We start from the raw sequence: 19,903 nt of genomic DNA on the forward strand, positions 1-19,903 counted from the left end.
TTCTGCGAGGTTGGTTACTATGGTTACAACACAATGGGAGCCGGGACAGAGGTCTGTTCGAATGGGAAGAAAAAACTGCAGGAGAGAGAGACTGAGGGAGATGGATTGTGTGTGTGTGTGTGTGTGTGTGTGTGTGTGTGTGTGTGTGTGTGTGTGTGTGTGTGTGTGTGTGTGTGTGTGTGTGTGAGACCGCTTGACTGGTCACTCCACTGCAGTCTTACAAGAAAGTACAGATTTGGGGATCTCTTTTAGTCTATTGCCATCTGTACAATGCAAAGGCAGCAGAGAAGCTAAATCCAAAATAGCTTATATTTCACAAAAAAACACAGTGGTATGTTAAAAGAAATTACTAAATATATTTTGAAATAATTTTTAAAAATATAATAAATATAGAAAAGAATACTTTTATATGTAAATATAAAATACAAATTATTGAATTATGAAATATGTGCTCCGTCATGACAATGACAAAGACAGATTAGTACCTTTTTTTATGTGACATTGTTTCTTCGCTGTTTGAGGTGGGCACAGAGCCACCTCAGTGCCTAGCCTGTGTAACGACACATTAAAGTGTATGTGAATTGCTACTATAATAGTGAAAAGCTTGTTTGTTTACTGCAGGACACACATTAGCTAGACCAGCCTAATATGTATATATTATTTGATTATTGTAACTGTGTGTGTGTGATTTTGGTTTAATAAAAGCAATTTAGTATTGTCAGATTTTAGGGATGTTGGTGGGCCTTTTATATTAATGAAAACTTATTGGATGGAGAAAAGTGGGCGTTATATGCCAGAATGAAGCCAGACTGATTGTAAGTTTCCTAAAACAATCCCTAGACAGCTAACAGCCAGTGCGGCCTTCATGACATCAGCCGAAAGGAAAGTCATTTCACAGGAAGAGCAAGGTGTTATATTTTGACTAAAGTTACAAAGTCAAACTGTTTTCATGTTTGGAAATATATGAAGACCAGAAACTTGTTTTAAGAAAGTAATCAGGGTCTATTTTGATTTCATGCTGACTTTCAAATATTTCAGATCTGTAGATTTGAAATGAGCCTCATGAACATGGATGCTTAGGTTCTGATGAACAAAATTGCCTGTTTCAAATAATAACTTTGCAGGAGTCATGGCACCCCTACCTCATTAAGGTACTACAATTAGACCCAATTAGTGCCCATTACCTAATCAAGCAGTTCTAGGTTAATTTCCTTAATTAAGTGTCGTAAATCGACAATTTAATAAGCAGTAATTTATGAATAAATACCCTTATCTCGACATCTTTCTTCATTCCTTTTTCCTTGTCTTTCCTTTCTTACCTTGCCATTTTTTCTAAAGAATAGGGAAAATCACGCCCCTTCTCACCCTCGAGTGGTCGTGCGTCCCTCGCTCACCCCTCCGTGAAGATTTGTCCTCGTACAGACTGCAAAAGAGTGCAAGTCGTCTTGACAGAGGAGCGGGAGAGGGGCAGAAAGAAAAGGGGGTGGGGAAGAATCAAACGTACGCATCAATTTGTACAGTCTTCAGTTGCACCCCGTTTTCTGCGATTTTAGGGGGAGCGGCTGGGAAAACTGCGTTATTTGCGAAGCCGCAACAATGTAAATCTTTCCGTGCATCGAGTTGCCTGTATGTTTGAACGCGTATAGGTCAATGTACAGTACGAACGGCAGCAGGAGAGAAAAAGAAAGGGAGATACGCATCGCTGGATATTATAGGTAAGAAGAGGAGAAAATGGATGCTTATATTTTACTCTTTGGCCATGCTCAGATGGTTCCCCTTTCCTCGCACTCTCGTCTTTGTGCTTTACTCATGTGCATAGATTGTGCTGAAATCATTTTGCAAATCGGGGTGCGTAACCACGCAGGTCTCGATTGCTCACATTCCACGTAGCTCGACAAAAATGCCATTCGCCATTCTGATCCCAAATCTTCCTCATATGAGAAGGAAAGGAGGGGGTGGGGGTTATTCGCGACCCTTTCTCCTCGTCTTGTCAGGATTGAATGTGCAGTGCATTGTCTGAGAACTGTATTCCAGAGGTCGTCCAGTTAGTACAGTAGAGCACTGCCTCTGCATGCGTATCAATAACAAGGAGCAGAAGAATGGAAGAAAGGAACGTTGCGGTGCGTGGCCGAGCGATGATGCACGTTCGGGTGTCTAACTCACCCTACCTTTTGGCATTGTGCTTTTACGTGCAAAATAATTCAAATCCAAAGCTAATTCCAGCTATATTTGTGCATGTATGGATGAGAAGGGGACAGATTGTGTGATGTTATGTGTGGCAAGCCATTTAAACATTTATTCCTTAAAACTAACTAATACTCTTTAAATTACTAGTACTTTTTTGTGTTTGTGTTACTAATAAGTAATCCAGTTTTGTGAACAGTGTATATATATATATTTTTGTTTTATTAGTACTACGTTCTAGTAATTATCCATTACATACTAGTATTTATCTCAGCAGTGAAAAGTAACTTCCATTGTTACTGGTAACAAATTATTATTATTATTATTATTATTATTATTATTATTTTATTTTATTTTTATTTATTTTTTACCATTGATTTCCTTGGAGATCATGTGTTTAAATATTCACTTATATTGGGTTGTATCTAGTATGCAATCCAGTTGTTGCTGTTACATATTTCAGTTTTACTAGTAACTATTAATAAGGTACTGATATGTATTTCACATCATTCATAATATTCAAATAGTAATTAGCATTTAATCCAATTTTTCTAGAAATACCTGATTAGAAACTAGTACCTGTTTATTAGATACTAATGTATAATCTGTTTATTACTTGTATGATTTTTAAATTAAACTGTGAAGTAGCCATTCTTGCTGCTCATTACTTTTAGGCCTGTCAAAACGGCTGAAAAACTTAATCGACTTTTGTACTTAAATATGATCAATATTCAAATTTAAAATGCATAATTTCAGTTGGGGAAAAAAAAAGCTTTTTGCCTGTCTCCTGAGGCCACAAGAGGGCGCATCGAGCAAAATATTACTAATGCACGTTTATTCAAAGCAATAAAATAACATGACAATCTGTGGAAAAAGTGCATAATGTTTAAAATAATGTTTATAAACTAAATAAAATTAAGTTGCTTAAACAAAGTCGTGGCCAAAAGTTTTGAGAATTACATAAATATTAGTTTTCAAAAAAAGTTTGCTGCTAAACTGCTTTTAGATCTTTGTTTCAGTTGTTTCTGTGATGTACTGAAATATAATTACAAGCACTTCATACGTTTCAAAGGCTTTTATCGACAATTACATGATATTTATGCAAAGAGCCAGTATTTGCAGTGTTGGGCCTTCTTTTTCAGGACCTCTGCAATTCGACTGGGCATGCTCTCAATCAACTTCTGGGCCAAATCCTGACTGATAGCAACCCATTCTTTCATAATAACTTCTTGGAGTTTGTCAGAATTAGTGGGTTTTTGTTTGTCCACCCGCCTCTTGAGGATTGACCACAAGTTCTCAATGGGATTAAGATCTGGGGAGTTTCCAGGCCATGGACCCAAAATTTCAACATTCTGGTCCCCGAGCCACTTAGTTATCACTTTTGCCTTATGGCACGGTACTCCATCGTGCTGGAAAATGAATTGTTCTTCACCAAACTGTTGTTGGGTTGTTGGAAGAAGTTGCTGTTGGAGGGTGTTTTGGTACCATTCTTTATTCATGGCTGTGTTTTTGGGCAGAATTGTGAGTGAGCCCACTCCCTTGGATGAGAAGCAACCCCACACATGAATGGTGTCAGGATGCTTTACTGTTGGCATGACACAGGACTGATGGTAGCGCTCACCTTTTCTTCTCCGGACAAGCCTTTTTCCAGATGCCCCAAACATTCGGAAAGGGGCTTCATCGGAGAATATGACTTTGCCCCAGTCCTCAGCAGTCCATTCACTATACTTTCTGCAGAAGATCAATCTGTCCCTGATGTTTCTTTTGGAGAGAAGTGGCTTCTTTGCTGCTCTTCTTGACACCAGGCCATCTTTTAAAAGTCTTCGCCTCACTGTGCGTGCAGATGCGCTCACACCTGCCTGCTGCCATTCCTGAGCAAGCTCTGCCTCTTTAGGAGATGATCCTGGCGCTTGCTGGACTTTCTTGGACGCCCTGAAGCCTTCTTTACAAGAATTGAACCTCTTTCCTTGAAGTTCTTGATGAACCTATAAATTGTTGATTTAGGTGCAATCTTAGTAGCCACAATATCCTTGCCTGTGAATCCATTTTTATGCAACGCAATGATGGCTGCACGCGTTTCTTTGCAGGTCACCATGGTTAACAATGGAAGAACAATGATTTCAAGCATCACCCTCCTTTTAACATGTCAAGTCTGCCATTCTAACCCAATCAGCCTGACATAATGATCTCCAGCCTTGTGCTCGTCAACATTCTCACTTGAGTTAACAAGATGATTACTGAAATGATCTCAGCAGGTCCTTTAATGACAGCAATGAAATGCAGTGGAAAGGTTTTTTTGGGATTAAGTTAATTTTCATGGCAAAGAAGGACTATGCAATTCATCTGATCACTCTTCATAACATTCTGGAGTATATGCAAATTGCTATTATAAAAACTTAAGCAGCAACTTTTCCAATTTCCAATATTTATGTAATTCTCAAAACTTTTGGCCACGACTGTATGCATTGTTTAATACAAGGGGCCAAAAGCCAATCACACAGAGTACTTTTTTCATTTAAAAACATGAGATGCAGTGGGATGGGGAAGAAAACCCCCACCATAAAGTCCCAAGACATGTTTTTTAAAAATTGAACTTACATTAAATGGGTCATATGATTGGGGTTATAACACTAAAGTAACTATACAATATGTGGGTTTAGCAGCCATCTAGTGTGTTCATTTAAAGGGGTCATATGATGTTGCTAAAAATAACTTACATTGTCTGATAAGGCTGCCTGATGCACACTTAAAATTTGAATGCACTATTTTTGCATTCAAATGTGGATTTTTATTTTAAATTCGATGATTATTTGAGTTTTTATTTTACAGCCCTACTAAGTTCTAATCTTATTGGTATTACTACTACTAGTAATACTTATATAGGCTATACTTACATATACTTATGTACTTATATTAATACTAGTATCTTATAAATGGGTACTAGTAAAACTGAAACCAAGAAAATATTGGAATAAGTACTAATAGTTACAACTGGAATATGTAGTCAGAAGTAGGGTTGGGTATCATTTTTTTTTCTTTTTTCGATACCGGTGCCAAATCGATTCTTTTAAAACAGTTCTGGTGCCTAAACAGTGCATGAACCGATACTTATTTAAAAATAAATAAATAAAAATTATGGATTGGCCATTCATAATGGCCCTTGCACAGAAAATCCACATGTCCAGTCACAGAAGTAGCGGAACCCATGACCCTCCAGGAAAAACTTTATATGGACAAAGGCATCGCTATTATAGCTGTAACTGAGTAACCAGAACATATAAACGTTTTGAATGATAAAACAAAGACAATAAACACTCGACTGTGACAGTTTATCTTTGTTATTCAAGCCATCTCTGGTATCTTTATAATAATAAAGTATATTTATAATCCATTGCTAATCAATGTATTCTTTTTAAAATAGCCTATGGAATTTTTTCTGCCTCATTCTGTGACAAAAAGCCATATCAGCTCACAAATGGAAACATTTGATTGGTGTTGTGGAGTAAAAAGGTTATAATGTTCTCTTTTGTTGGACAACAGGTTTAGAAATGTGAATACAAAATTGTTTGTGAATAAAATTTAGCTTTAGGCATTTTAGTTTAAAGGGGTCATATGATTTCAAGTTTTCCTTTCTCTCTGGAGTGTTACAAGCTCTTGGTGCATAAAGAAGATCTGTAAAGTTGCAAAGACTAAAGTCTCAAACCCAAAGAGAGATTCTTTATAAAAGTTTAGACTCGTCCACACCCTCCTAAAACGTCTCATTTAAACACGCCCCCACATGTCTATGTCACGATATGGGAAGATTTGCATAACGCCGCCCAAATGTTCATGCAAAGAAAGAAGGCGTAACCTTTGATTCTCGCTGTTGATGCCGGCGCCATGTCGTGGAAATGCTGTTTCCTTGTGAAAGCAAAAATACTTTGTTTGGCCTTCCAAAAGAGGACACAACTAGAAATCAGTGGTTAAGTTGTATTTACAACACTGTTCCAGAACAGTTCAAGCCAAATATTCAGATGTGTGCAGCACATTTTATGGAGGACTGTTTCCTGATCCTTGTAGAGAAGACTACAATGCCGGCTGTTCTGACTCACACCACAAAACCACACATAAATACCAAAAGGAATTGCCACTGATGATTCAAACGCGAGTTTTGAGCAGTGTAGAGCAGTGGTTCTCAATTCCTGTCCTCACGCCCCCCTGCTCTGCACATTTTGTATGTTTCTCTTATGGCTTCATGCGTTTGTTCTATTTGAGCGTAAGTGCCCTGCGAAGTGGACATCAATGGATATTCCAACATGATTCCAGTTCGAAGCGAATGTCTATGTTCTATTCAAAGTGCATTGAAGTGTGCGAGACATGAATTTAAACTGTATTTATTTACAGAGGTATATGATGTCACACTTGTCTGTGTATTAAGATGTTGCGCAGCACAATTCCGTGAATAAATGTTCCGAAGTGAGGTAAATTTCAACAGATTTCCCCTGCTCAGGGAGTAGGGAGCAATGAACATTGTGTAGGGACCATGTCAATGGGAATACAGTTCATGCACGGAACTCACTTCTAACGAGCTGATTATCTGAATTAGCTGTAGTAACAGAGAGACATGCAAAATTTGCAGAGCTGGGGGACGCAAGGACTGAAATTGAGAACCGCTGGTGTAGAGTAGCACTTGTTGTTTGTCGTTTCTCCGATCACAAATGCAAATATGGTTTTATGTTTATGTGGCACGATGTAACGCAACACATAAAAATACAGTATAAGTCATTACAGTCCATAATTATGTCCCCACTGGATGCAACAAATGCCTCGTTTGTAATGGGTTTTATTTTTTTTGTTTTGTCGCGCCGGTGTTATGACCAGGACAAGCATCACAGTATGGTAATGGGCATAACAGTTCCGTCACACGCTTGAAGTATTCAGCCAATCACAAAGCACTTGATAGCTGGCCAATCAGAGCACACCTGGCTTTTCAGAACGATGAGCTTTGTAAAAAACGATGCGTTTCAGAAAGGCGGGGCATATAGGAGAGACAATAATGTACAGTATGTGGAAAATAATGTGTTTTTTGACCTTAAAGGGTTAGTTCAGCCAAAAATTAAAATTATGTCATTAATGACTCACCCTCATGTCGTTCCAAACCCGTAAGACCTCCGTTCATCTTCGGAACACAGTTTAAGATATTTTAGATTTAGTCAGAGAGCTTTCAGTCCCTCAATTGAAAATGTATGTACGGTATACTGTCCATGTCCAGAAAGGTAATAAAAACATCATCAAAGTAGTCCATGTGACATCAGAGGGTCCGTTGGAATTTATAGAAGCATCGAAAATACATTTTGGTCCAAAAAATAACAAAAAATTACGACTTTATTCCGCTTTTTCTTCTCTTCTGGGTCTGTTGTGAGCGCGTTCACAACACTGCAGTGACGCCGCTGACGTATGACACTGCTGACGTGTTTTCTTTGTTATTGGGCGCACCAGAAAACAGAAAACACGTCAGCAGTGTTGTACGTCAACAGTCACAGCAATCGCGTTCACAACAGACCCGGAAGAGAAGAAAAAGTGGAATAAAGTCGCAATTTTTGTTATTTTTGGAACAAAAAATGCTTCAATAAATTCTAACGGACCCTCTGATGTCACATGGACTACTTTGAAGATGTTTTTATTACCTTTCTGGACATGGACAGTATACTGTACATACATTTTCAATGGAGGGACAGAAAGCTCTCGGACTAAATCTAAAATATCTTATACTGTGTTCCGAAGATGAACGGAGGTCTTACGGGTTTGGAACGACATGAGGGTGAGTCATTAATGACATAATTTTAATTTTTGGCTGAACTAACCCTTTAAACCGCATAAACACATTTCATTACACCAAATACACAAAATAATGTTCTTTTTAGCAACATTATATGACCCCTTTAAGCATGTTCAGCTTAGTTAATGGAAAACTACCTGCTGCCATCAGACCAAGTGTAATTACTGCATTCACGTGTTCTTCGAATGCTCTCATTTCCCGAGTTGTGCTTTTAAGTTGGAATGTGAAAATAACATGGACACTCACGTTACTACAAAGATTTGTTGGATTTGTATTATTAGAGCTTTCCAACTTGAGTTCACGTGCATTTTCTCAGTTGGGAAATTATTTTTCACCTGCAGTGCTGGTGATGATGCTTCTTACGTCCGTTTCGGAGAACCAGAGGACAAATATTTCAATCGATCACTCAGGCATGGCACCGAAATCTGCATTCTGATTTGGTTCTAGTACATACCAGCTACATAGGTATCGGTGCCATATTGGTACCGTACTGGGTTTCGGTACCCAACCCTAGTCAGAAGTGAATGGTTGATATCTTAACTACAGGTCCTTACAGGATTAAATGACAAAAATTTGCTATTTGTTTTCAGGAACAACAGACTAACTTGTACCAATAACTTTACAATTTGCGTTGTGGCTAGTAGAAAAAGTATCAGATTGTAAACTAAAAAAGATACTAGTCACTAATAATTATTAATATTTAACAAATAAGTACTAATAACATCGAAATAGTCTAAAGAATAAATGTTTAAACAGCTTGCCATATGTTGTGTGCCTTTATCTTTACACTGTATTGTAATGATGCTATTGCTGATTCCTTAGATGCATGTGTTTGCAGTGGGAGAGTGGATGGCTTTTGGTATGCATGGAGCTTGGCCAAGATTTTGGTAATGGACTCCTGATGAATGAAGGTTCACCTGTAGACAGAGTGCTGGCAGCCTTTGTTGTTTGTCATTTGGATATATTACCTTGTGCACATCGTAATTGGATTACAAATATGCTGATTTTACATTTATGGGATACGCACAAGGTGCAGTCTTTGTGTGTTTGGCACTAGAATTAATTCTCATTTTACAAATTAGTATTTTGTTAATTGTGGTCATGATGGAGTAGCCCGAGTATTCACTGTGTTGGTTGTCAGCAGCCTGTAAATCTGTTTATATGTAATATTTATCAGCGCTGTGGTTTTTCTCTTGTGTTCAGTGGTTTGGGTGTAAATGTACATTTTGCAGTTTTGAAGGCGGCGCTAAATACACTCACTCACATCACAGTCTGTTAGTGTGCTATATATAGTCTCATTCACAATAAATGAAGTGTGTGTGTGTGTGTGTGTGTGTGTGTGTGTGTGTGTGTGTGTGTGTGTGTGTGTGTGTGTGTGTGTGTAAAAGAGAGAGAGAAACAGTAGAGGCTGATTTGAAATACTGGAGTGACTTACTTAACCTCCCACCAACACTATGTATCTTTTTGTCTTCATCTAATTATTTATCCTCTCTCTCTCTCTCTCTCTCTCTCTCTCTCTCTCTCTCAAACAAGTGTGAGTTTGTCAGCTTGTTTTTCTCATGAAAAAATGTAGTGTCTCTCATGGTTTGGTTTAGAATATGGGTCATGTGTTCAAAAGGCTGACATGTGCCTCAGAATTTGAAAAATGATTCACTACGACTGTGATGAGGTTAATTAGCAATGTTATTGTATGTCAGTGCATTCTTGCATCGTTGCTAAGCGATTGTGTTTGAATTAGCCCAATATTGTCAGACTATAATTGAAACATTATTCAAGAAAAATATCTGTCCTCAAAATGAAAATTAAATTGGCGTCAGTGAGGCAGGCTAGAAACAAGATAGAAGGAAAAAAAATATAAGAACCTTCCAGTTAAATTATAATGTAAGAATTTCTGCACAGAGAAAATCAAGATAGTTTCTATTACATTAAATGGGTGTTTGAATTAACATTTAAAGCTTGAAATGTAAATGGAAACTTTTTCTTATTACATAGTGTAAATCATGTATTTGTGAGTATTTATGTACATAAATGAGTGTGTTTGAATATTATGTATGGATTTCTGTGCATGTTACATTTAGAGTGTTGTGTGTATGTTGATCTTTTGGTGTAAGCAGTGCCTCTGTGTTGGCTGCAGTGGATGGTTTTTCCAGAGCTCCATTCAACATTGATGACTGAAGCTCAGCTTCAGAGTACCACAAACCCTCTGAAGTACCATGCGGTCCACACAAAAATATTTTTCTAATACTGTAAAGCATCATTGTTCCCCAACACTGTTACTGCAAACAGTATAATGTTTTAGTGTCTATGCTGTAGACATTGTTAATTACAGATTGTTTAATTACAAATCATTTAATTGATTATGATAGATATACCAAAGAACATTTGGTTATAATTTTGCACTTAAAGTAATCCACTCTCATCACCCCTTCATATTATACAAGAAGGGAATTAAATGAACAATTTACCTTTTCCTGGTAGTATTGATAGGTTTATTAGTATCTGATAACAAATAGAAATACAAGTACTATATTTATTATACTAATGCTTTGGCAAAGTTTACTTTGACTTCAGTGGTATTCACTCTGTTCCCCCAGGTTTTAAAGATTTAATGCTATGATAGACAGCCTGTAGGCTAACCGTCCTGATTGTGGTCACGCTCCCACTTTCTGTAATGGCTGACTGGAAGAAATGGACCACATAGAGAGCTAGTCATGAAGACCCGAACCAACAAAGAATCGGTGAGGGCATTACTGCATACTGAGAACAGCATAAAAGGTAGACCATGTGTAGATATAAGTCACTTAGTCAGTCAGAACCATTTTAAGTGCGCTTGTATCTGTTATAAAAAAGTATTTGGATATCCCTAGTAGATTGTACCATTTATTAAAATAGTATTTTTCTACTTAGTATTTCAACAAAACATACTTTTAGTTCCTAATCCTTTTCTGTCACTTTATCTGTTTTTGTCTTACTCTATAATTTTGTCATGCTGTCTTTCTCTTTCTTCTGTTTGTCTTTGCCCTCCCTCGGTCATGTTGGGCATGACCACAGATGCCTGCTCGCAGTGGACGTAGAATGGGGGGCAGTGAAGAAAGGAGGGGTAGACGTCCGCACCTCAGCCCCTCCCGAGCAGAACGCAACGAAAGGCAAACAGTAAGATTACAGTATTGTAATTTCCTCCTTCTGTCTTTATTTTTCTTAATATATTTTTTATGATCATCTCTATTGTCCTAGTTTCTTCATCTTTGATAACCTCACCCTTGGTCCACCTCATTTCTTTTTTTTTCTCATCTCTGTCACTGAATTCTTTCATGTCTCATCTATAGAGTTTAGATTACCTTATCCTGAATGTTCATAATCAGTCTTTTTCACAGTATTCCACACTAATGTGCATTTATAGTATGTGTTGTGTGTTAAGAACTTTTGTTGGCTGTTTTGCATTCACTTGTGGGCTTGTGAGCAAATTTTTGTTTGTTTTTTTCGGTTGTTTTTTTATACTAAATATAAAAATGTAATCACCTCACATCATGATTAAAAATTATACTATTAATCAGAGAACTGCCGGAGAGGAATTGGCTGTTGGACGTTTCAGCCGGCGATCTCAAGGCCATGATTCATCAGAAAGTGAAGGGGAGGAGCATGTGCCACCGCCCAAAAGACAGAAAGTCCAGGTACTGGTAAAATATTAGGCACATTTGAATAAAATTCCATAAGATTGAAAATTTGTATAAATATAATAATATTTGATTTTGCCACTAGGACTCCTCCAATCCCCCAGCCCCACCCCTTTCAACTAACACTCTGACTTCAGCTCCACCTCCAACGTCAAGCAACAGTCAATCAAGAGAAAGTGACAATGAGGATGGCCAATCACAAGGCGGTCGGAGCTCAGTTGGAGGCAGCTTAGCCAATAGTAGCAGCAGCATAAGCAGTGGACGGGACATCGACCAGGACAATCGATCCTCTTCTCCGAGTCTCTCTGCTTCCCCCTTGGCCAGTTTGGATTCTGAATCTGAATCTCCAGATTCCCCAAAGCAGGTTGATAAAAACAAAGATGGAGGGGCATCAAAATGTGTAGCAGAGGATCGGAGAGGCTCAGGAAGAGGTGAGGATGGCAGACCAGAGGACCAGAGGGACAGTGAGGGAGATTTATCTTCCTTAAAGTCCTCATCATCCCTCTATACATCTCATTGTGGAATGGTGGACAATAAAAGTGATGCAAGTAGCAACAGGAAGTCATACTTTCCCCTAGATTCCAAACTTCCAAACAAAGTGGAGTATACAGGCCCTGGTGGTCCCGAGACTCTACACACCTGCAGTCGCATCCCTTCTAAAACAAGCACTCAGTGTGGGAAACCTGGGGTAGGAGGAGCTGAGTATTCCCATGGGAATTCAAATGTGAGCCATGGACTGACACTCCCACCTCCACCTGCCCTGAAACCTCTAGAGGTGGGGCAGAATGCTCCAGGTGGGGAAAGTAAAGCAGACAAACCAGAGAAAGGTGATAAGTCTGTTCCACCCTCCTTGCTTCCACAAGCTAGTACAGTTCCCCAGCAGCAGCCTCCTCCTCCCAACGCTCACCATTACACCCCCACCAGCTGGTCGGGGGGATCTCCTTCTAGTTGTCCTGGCAACTGGGGATATGTACGTTACCCAGGTAACCACCACACACATCCAAGCCAGCAGCCTCCAGTGCAGCAACAGCTGCCCTCTGTGTACAATTCTCCTTCGTCCACCAGACACTCCTCCCACCCACCTTACTTATCTCACCCTCATCCCAACCCACACAAAGATTTCCTGCCCAGGTATAGCACTGCAGCTGAGCGGGAGAGGGGTGGGAGGGAATTTGGCAACAGAGACTTCCCTGCAAGTAATAGCAGTAGCAATGCAAACAGCGGTAGCATCTGTGGTAGCATTTCTGGTGGTGGAGGACCCAACTCTAATGTGGGCCGGGATTTTGGGAACTCGCTACCTGGACAGAACAGAGAATATAGCGCAAACCTGGATGGACCTGTAGGACCACAGAGTGGTCGGGAATATGGACCAGGGTTTAGAGATCGGGAACGAGGAACTGGAAGGGAGTTTCCTTTGCAAAACCAGCAGCTTCAAGCACAGGGCAGAGAGTTTGGAACTGAAAGCACTGGAGGGGGTGGATTTCATCCAAGAGACAAGGACAGTAGGTGGGGAGATTTAGCAGGTCAAGTTAGGGAGCCAGGCAGTAACAGTTATGCTGGTAATGCCAGCCAAGCACCTGTAGGAGCCCCACCATCTGCTTTACCTTCGGCGACCCTGGTGAACCGTGACCAAGCCAGTTCACCACAAAACAGCTCTGGTCATCCTCCCTTTCCCTCGACAAATTCCATCCCCACAAGTAGAGACTTTCTTTCTCCAATAGATGCAAATGTGCAGCAGACACTACAAGGACAGACTCCCCAAGCACCCTCCAATACTGCAGACCTTCCTCCCCCTCCACACTATTTAAGAGAGTACCCTCCTCCAGGGTCAAATGATCCTTACCCACCCCCTGGATCAACCTCTTCTTCTGTCCCACTTTCTGGTGTGCCAAGGGAGTTCCCGAGCCCACCTGGACTGGCCCCAAATCTTACTCGGGAGTATCCTGGAGGACCTCCACTTCCACATCACCCTCACTATCCTGGCCAGACAGCCTTGTCTATGCAGCACAGAGACAGAGAGAGGGAAAAGGACAACATTACATCTACTCTTCATTCAAATCGCAATCACCCTCAGTCCCTTTCTCCTTCATCAAGTGGTTCTGGACCTAGTCATCCAAACTCTACTTCTTATCCCCCTCCACCTCCTCCACCGTCCACTAGTTCACATTGTCAGCCCACATCCATTACATCTCTTCCAGGCAATCATGCTCGACAGGGCCCATATTCTTCATCCAATAAGGCTTCAACCCCGCTCTCTCCTATTCCCAGTCCCTCATCCAATCCGATGGGAGGGTTTACTCCTTTTCCTTCAACCTCTGCTCCTTCTGTACCACTTCCTGCATCAGGTGTATCCACCTCTTGTTCATCAGGTTGCAGGCCTACTCCTTACCATGGCACTTTAAGCAGTAATACTCCTTTCAGTAGCTCTTACCATGGCAACGGTAACCATGGAAATAGCAATGCCAATGGCAATGCTCCCAACAACAGCAATAGCACTAGCACTCCATCATTACTGCACTCTCCTCAAAACACTAACGTACAACCACATCTCAATAATCCCAGTCATAACAACACTGCTTCAACCCCCAGCACATCTGTTGGAGTAGATGGTCACTCTGATTCACCTTCTGGCCCAGTGCCACCACCTGTCATCAAGGAAGAGCCAGTAGAGGAGAGGGAGGAGTTGGAGAGTCCTCCTCCAGTTCTCCGAAGTCCTTCCCCAGAACCAAAACCTGTTGACATTCCAATTCATGCCAGCCAATCAGCTAGGTAAGACTAGGTGTTTCACTAAAATTAAATATAATAAAGCATCATAAACAGGTGAATTAACAAAACAAACAGATCATGCAATTGATATTAAAAATAGAGATGCACAATATAATGGTGTCAAATTATTGGTTGATATATAATGTAATTAATATCATATTATTGCCTGACAGCCTTCTACATAACTGTGTGTAGTTTCAGCCATACTTTGTCAATGTATTGAATGAAAGTTTAACTAGCTTACTATGGTTGTGTTTAAGAAATGAAGGTAAATCTTACAACATCACTTTTATACTGACTATTGGTCAGGTGCAAAACAGGTTTTGACAGAAACCAATAATCAATTGTCAGGGAAACATGAGGGATGAGAACATAACCTGATATAACACACAACTTGATTCCACATGAAATGTGTTGTTTTTGATAGTATTGACATGTATGATGATTGTTCAGCTCATGGAAAAGACAAAACCTTTTTGGTTTCAGGTTCCACAGGGTTCTTGACCGGGGAAGTGGGAACTCTTGCGCCCGTAGTGATGTTTTGTTTGTTCCGCTTGATGGTTCTAAGCTTTGGAAGAAGAGAAATGAGGCCATAGAACGTGCTCGTAGAGAGGTCGAACAGCGAGCGAGAGACCTGCGAGAGAAAGAGCGGGAACGAGAGAGAGAAAAGGAGAGAGAGAGAGACCTGGACAGACATCTTCAGGTAAGAGACAGCATACCTTATTAGTAGCATTGCAAAAAAGTATTTCCGTAATCTCAGTATTTTTTTTTCAATACAATATATGGAAAATATTTTTTTCTTGTCACAGCAGTGGAGTTTGTGTTTTCTTTTGTTTTTTTGTAGTTACCATATTCCTTACACATTACTTGTCAGATTTTTAATAAACATATTTCTCTTTGTAGCAGAAGGACAGCGGCACAAGTGCAGGATTAGGAGCTACAGCCACACGCCAGGGCTCTTCGCTTTACTTTCCTTCTTCATCCTCCATCCTTCTAGACCCTTCATCATCCTCCTCATCCTCTGTGAACCCCTCGCACCCAGCAGCCCATCCACAGCACCATCCTGCCCACCATGCCTTACACCCCCACTCCATTCACCCCTCTCATCCTCTGCATCACTCTCTCTCTCATTCCATTCCTCATTCTCTTCTCCTTCCTTCCATGACAGGGGGCTCTCCAGTTGTTGGAGGCCCTCAGGGTGCTCTTGGCATTGGGCTTGGGGGTCCATACTTGGGGCCTGATACCCCAGCCCTCAGAACCCTGAGTGAGTATGCCCGACCTCACGTTATGTCTCCATTGGGTGCTGCCAGCCGTGCACAGTTTCACCATCCTCACCTTCACCACCACCCTCACCCGCATGCACACGCACATGCTAACGCTCATCCCCATGTGCATCCTTCATTTTTCCTGTCCCAATTCCAAAATCCAGCTCTCGCACACCCCCACCACCTTCCAGCCGATGCTGCCACAGCTGCTGCCATTCTGGGCTTTTTGTATGGGGGTGGACTGGAGGGAGGCCCCGCTCATCCTGGGCCTGGTCCCAGGCCTGGTGGGTTGGCTGGGGTGGGGCTTGGAGGAGTGGGATTCCCTCATGCTGTAGCTGCTCAAAGAGAGCGTGTGAAGCCAGGATTTGAGTTTAAGAGCGAGGAGCGTGTCTATACAGCTGGAGCCTTAGCTGACCCAGCAATAGCTTTGTCACACGCACACTCGCACACACACTCACACTCCTTGCTGTTGGGGGGCGGGGCTGGAGGTGGAGCTCCTGGTAATGAGGTTGCCCTTTATGGTACTACTCCACCTCCAGCACTGCCTCCTCAATCTTTAGCTGCAGCAGCTAGGAATTCAAATCCTGTCCCTCCATCTCTGTCAGTCCCACCCACCTCCTCTATTCTCCCAGCCACACTCCCCACCCACCAGGCTTCTGCAGGAGCTCCAGTGACACCAGCAGCCCCCGCCCCTCCCCCTCAACCTCCTCCCCCACCACCTCCTCCTCCAACAGCCTCATCTCTTCATCACCCCTCTCCACATTCTACCTTTCCAAATACACACCCTTCTTGTCAGCCCCCACCCCTCCCAACTCAGGCTACGCCCTCTGAACGATATCCCACCCCCGTTCGCACTCCTCCCAGCACTGAACGTGCAAGGAGCGTGGAGAGAGAAAGGGAGAGAGTGATGCCTGCCACAGAGAGGGAACGAGAGAGGGATAGGGAAAGGGCAGGGACAGGTGGAGGAGCAGCAGGAGGAGGCACAGTGGCTGCAGGAGGCACAGGAGGAGGAGATTCTCTCGGTCGGCTACAGATGCTGAACGTGACTCCTCATCACCACCAGCATTCACATATTCACTCTCACTTACATCTGCACCAGCAGGACACAGGTATTCACCATACACACACACTCTCACACTTTACACAGTACACTCACTGTATTACAGCATAAAAATTTCAGCAAATTCTAAATATGATTCTGACAAAGATGACATGAAAAAACAATATATGACAAAGAAAAAAACAACACAGCAAGATTTTAACTGTGCAAATTTCAAATTTTTGTTAAATGTTGACGTTGTAATATATTAATTTCATATATACAATATATGAAATATTTTATTGATTTTCTCATCATTAAAAATTGTATTTTCATCTTTAATTGCATACCATTTTTCGCCACCATACAAAAAACTGTTACTATAACAAAATAATTAAACTGCTTAATAATTTGTACTTCTTTCAGATACAATTAACCAGTTGACAAATGCATTAATCTATATTTTCTTCTTAGTTTTTTTTCATAAATTGAGTATTTAGTGAAAATTAAAGGGATGGCTCACCCAAAAATTGTCATCATTTATTCACCCTCACATTCCAGATCTATATTGCTTACTTTCTTTTGTGAAACACAAAAAAAGCTATTTTGAAATTTTGTAATGTTATATTGTACTCCATTTACTTTCAGTGTAAGGACAAAACAATTGAAATATCATTTTGTTTTGTTTTACACAGAAGAAAAAAAAGGATGTAGATCTGAAACAACATGACTAAATAAAATTGTTTTTGAGTGATCTCTCTCAGTAAGCAGCCATAAAAGTACCACTTCTGTAACAAATTTAGCAACATCAACAATACAGTTACGGCCTGCTAAATGTCCAGTTTCACTCGGAAATACGACAGGCTATAGAACTAAAATGGGTTGCAAACAGTAAGAATAATGGCAGCATTGTTCCTGTACAAAATAATTTTTACCTACAGTGCCATTGGGAAACTGCTACTCTTATTAAATTTCCCACTTTTGTTTTGTTACGTATTTGGGTGGCAGCCGCGGGAGGAGTACACCCCCTGATGGATCCTCTGGCATCAGGGTCCCCCCTGGCCCGTCTGCCATACCCAGGGGCTGCTCTTGGGCCTCCCATCCTGGCACACTCCCTCACTGACAGCGAGGTGCTTCGACAGCAGCTCTTTGGTAAGAGGTGTAATGATGTTCTGTTGCGATATATTTAATCGTTCTGTGTTACATGATTTCTACACTTGTTTGCATGTTGTGTACAGGTGGTCCTTTTCGTGAGATGCCCCAGTCCTCGTCTCTGGGTGGGTCAATGTCTGCAGCACACCAGCTCCAGGCGATGCAGCAGGCTCAGAGTGCCGAGATTCAGTTCCAGAGACTTGCCCTGGAACAGCAGTGGATCCACCACCATCACTCCCTCGCCCAGGACGAGTACTACAGGTGAATGCAAACATGTAGACTACAGCACATAGATGTGAATGCCCAACATTAGATTTTCTTTTTTTGTAATGCAATTTGAAGTACTATAAAACCCAGTATTAATATCACCGATGTTGCCTATTTCCAGAAGTGAAAATCCCATTCATTTTTTCATAGAGAAATTGATTTTTAACAGTAAACCTTTTGAGACAGACCTTTCCTGACTTCTGAAATTGAGCTATTCTGTGGAAGCCACAAGTTAGTGAGATTCCAGCAAAATTGTTTAATAGCCAAATTCTGGATGAAGAACTACTCCACCCATAAAACTAAAGATCTCTAATCTTTTTGTGTTCTATCTATTTGTTTTCTTTTTATTTATTATACAATTAACAAAAGCAGAAAAAGGCCTCTAACACTAGCTTGCTCTATTCTTTTTCTATTCTATCTGTTTTCTTGCTAACTGAGACTTATAGCACTTGCATATCATTCCTCTCTTTTTGATTTTGATTGCTTCCATTGTCCTCATTTGTAAGTTGCTTTGGATAAAAGCATCTGCTAAATGACTAAATGTAAATGTAAAGAGAGATGCTTCTTGCATTTGCCAATTAGAGATGGGCTCTGTAGTACATTGCCTCATAAAAAATGTCAAGTACCTTTTGCACCTTTGTCTTTAATTTTTGCTTCAAATCAAAGTATGTAAAGTATGTGATTTATGTTGGAGCTGGACAATTGCTCATACACAACATATCAAATTTAACATCTACAGTGCAGTCTTTTTGTTCTTTCGTCTTTGACCTTTGCCCTCCATTGCAGCCACCTAAAGAAAGAGAGTGACAAAACGCTGTGAGAAACACAGAGGACATGAAGACAAGAAAATGAAGAAGGGATTAAGTGCAAATAAAATAGAAACAATCATTTCTAAATTCAGCACTGAATGACAACAAATCTGGATAGCGGTTTGGATGTGACATCAGAACACATATCAGTCTGGACTAACTTAAATACAGGTGCAACAAACAATGTGTATATTCCAAAAAAGGTGAGATTTATAACTCTGGCCTACATCCTAGACACTGTGGCACTGAACAGTTATTCCCAAACGTCCTGGAGGATTCCTTATTGTGTTATTTCAAACACCAGACAGAAGAGTTCAGTCTATGTACACAACATTATGCCAGAGAGAATGTCTAAGAATCAATTTCACTTTTATGTCTTTGCATGTAGCTAGATACAAAAAGCCCAATGGGCTAAAACTCTTGGTCTGTTTTGTTTTTAGTTTTTTTCTTTGTTTGTTTGTTTGTTTTTGGAAAACTTTACCACTCTGAAAGAGTTTATGAAAGGGTGCATGGAATGAACAGTTTGCCTTCTTAATCTTTCTTTAATGTGTTCTTATTAAAATTATTAATGTTGTTTGTTTGTTTGTTAATAATTATATTATATAAACATTATTTTTTATTATTTTGTTTTACATTTTCATGGTAACACTGTTAATTTTTAAAAAAAAATAATAAAATGTTGAATTAATTACCTTGTGGGGAAAAAAATGCAAGAGAAAAAATAATCAAAGAGAAAAATCTGGAAATAAAATACCAATTTTTTCTATAAGTCTTTGTGTGTGCGCAGTTTACTGTTTTCTACTGTATCTGTACTTGTGTGAGTCATGTATGTCTAACAATACTTTCAAAGTGACCACAAAAATTTAAACTTGATTTTCCGGTTATTCATAATGAAAACAATATTTTGCCTTTTCCAGAATTGAAATTAT

General features: G+C 40.3%; 1 protein-coding gene across 4 annotated transcripts; it reads left to right on the top strand.

The window, feature by feature from the left end:
• Positions 1–1,395: 1,395 nt before the first annotated feature.
• Positions 1,396–19,633, top strand: LOC109104879 (atrophin-1-like). Of its 4 annotated transcripts, XM_042772766.1 has the most exons (10): positions 1,399–1,715; positions 10,597–10,740; positions 11,054–11,155; positions 11,557–11,673; positions 11,762–14,445; positions 14,929–15,145; positions 15,346–16,816; positions 17,755–17,898; positions 17,985–18,159; positions 18,952–19,633. In XM_042772766.1, the coding sequence occupies exons 2-10, from the start codon at positions 10,714–10,716 to the stop codon at positions 18,983–18,985; spliced, it is 4,971 nt and encodes a 1,656-aa protein (XP_042628700.1). In that variant the 5' UTR covers positions 1,399–1,715; positions 10,597–10,713; the 3' UTR covers positions 18,986–19,633. The 4 variants fall into 4 exon arrangements, with proteins under 4 accessions (XP_042628703.1, XP_042628700.1, XP_042628701.1 ...); XM_042772769.1 differs by lacking the exon at positions 18,952–19,633 and having other exon boundaries at positions 1,396–1,715; positions 17,748–17,898; XM_042772767.1 differs by lacking the exon at positions 10,597–10,740.
• The last annotated feature ends 270 nt before the right edge of the window (positions 19,634–19,903 follow it).

This window comes from Cyprinus carpio, chromosome A16 (assembly GCF_018340385.1).
Source record: "Cyprinus carpio isolate SPL01 chromosome A16, ASM1834038v1, whole genome shotgun sequence".
In the NCBI taxonomy this organism is placed as follows: domain Eukaryota; kingdom Metazoa; phylum Chordata; class Actinopteri; order Cypriniformes; family Cyprinidae; genus Cyprinus; species Cyprinus carpio.

Bases quoted from the DNA above. Each gene is read 5' to 3' on its own strand.
- LOC109104879 (XM_042772766.1), top strand. From the start codon at position 10,714: ATGAAGACCCGAACCAACAAAGAATCG. The intron at 11,156-11,556 runs GTAAGATTACAG...ACTATTAATCAG, and splicing joins AACGCAACGAAAGGCAAACA to AGAACTGCCGGAGAGGAATT. The intron at 15,146-15,345 runs GTAAGAGACAGC...TTCTCTTTGTAG, and splicing joins ACCTGGACAGACATCTTCAG to CAGAAGGACAGCGGCACAAG.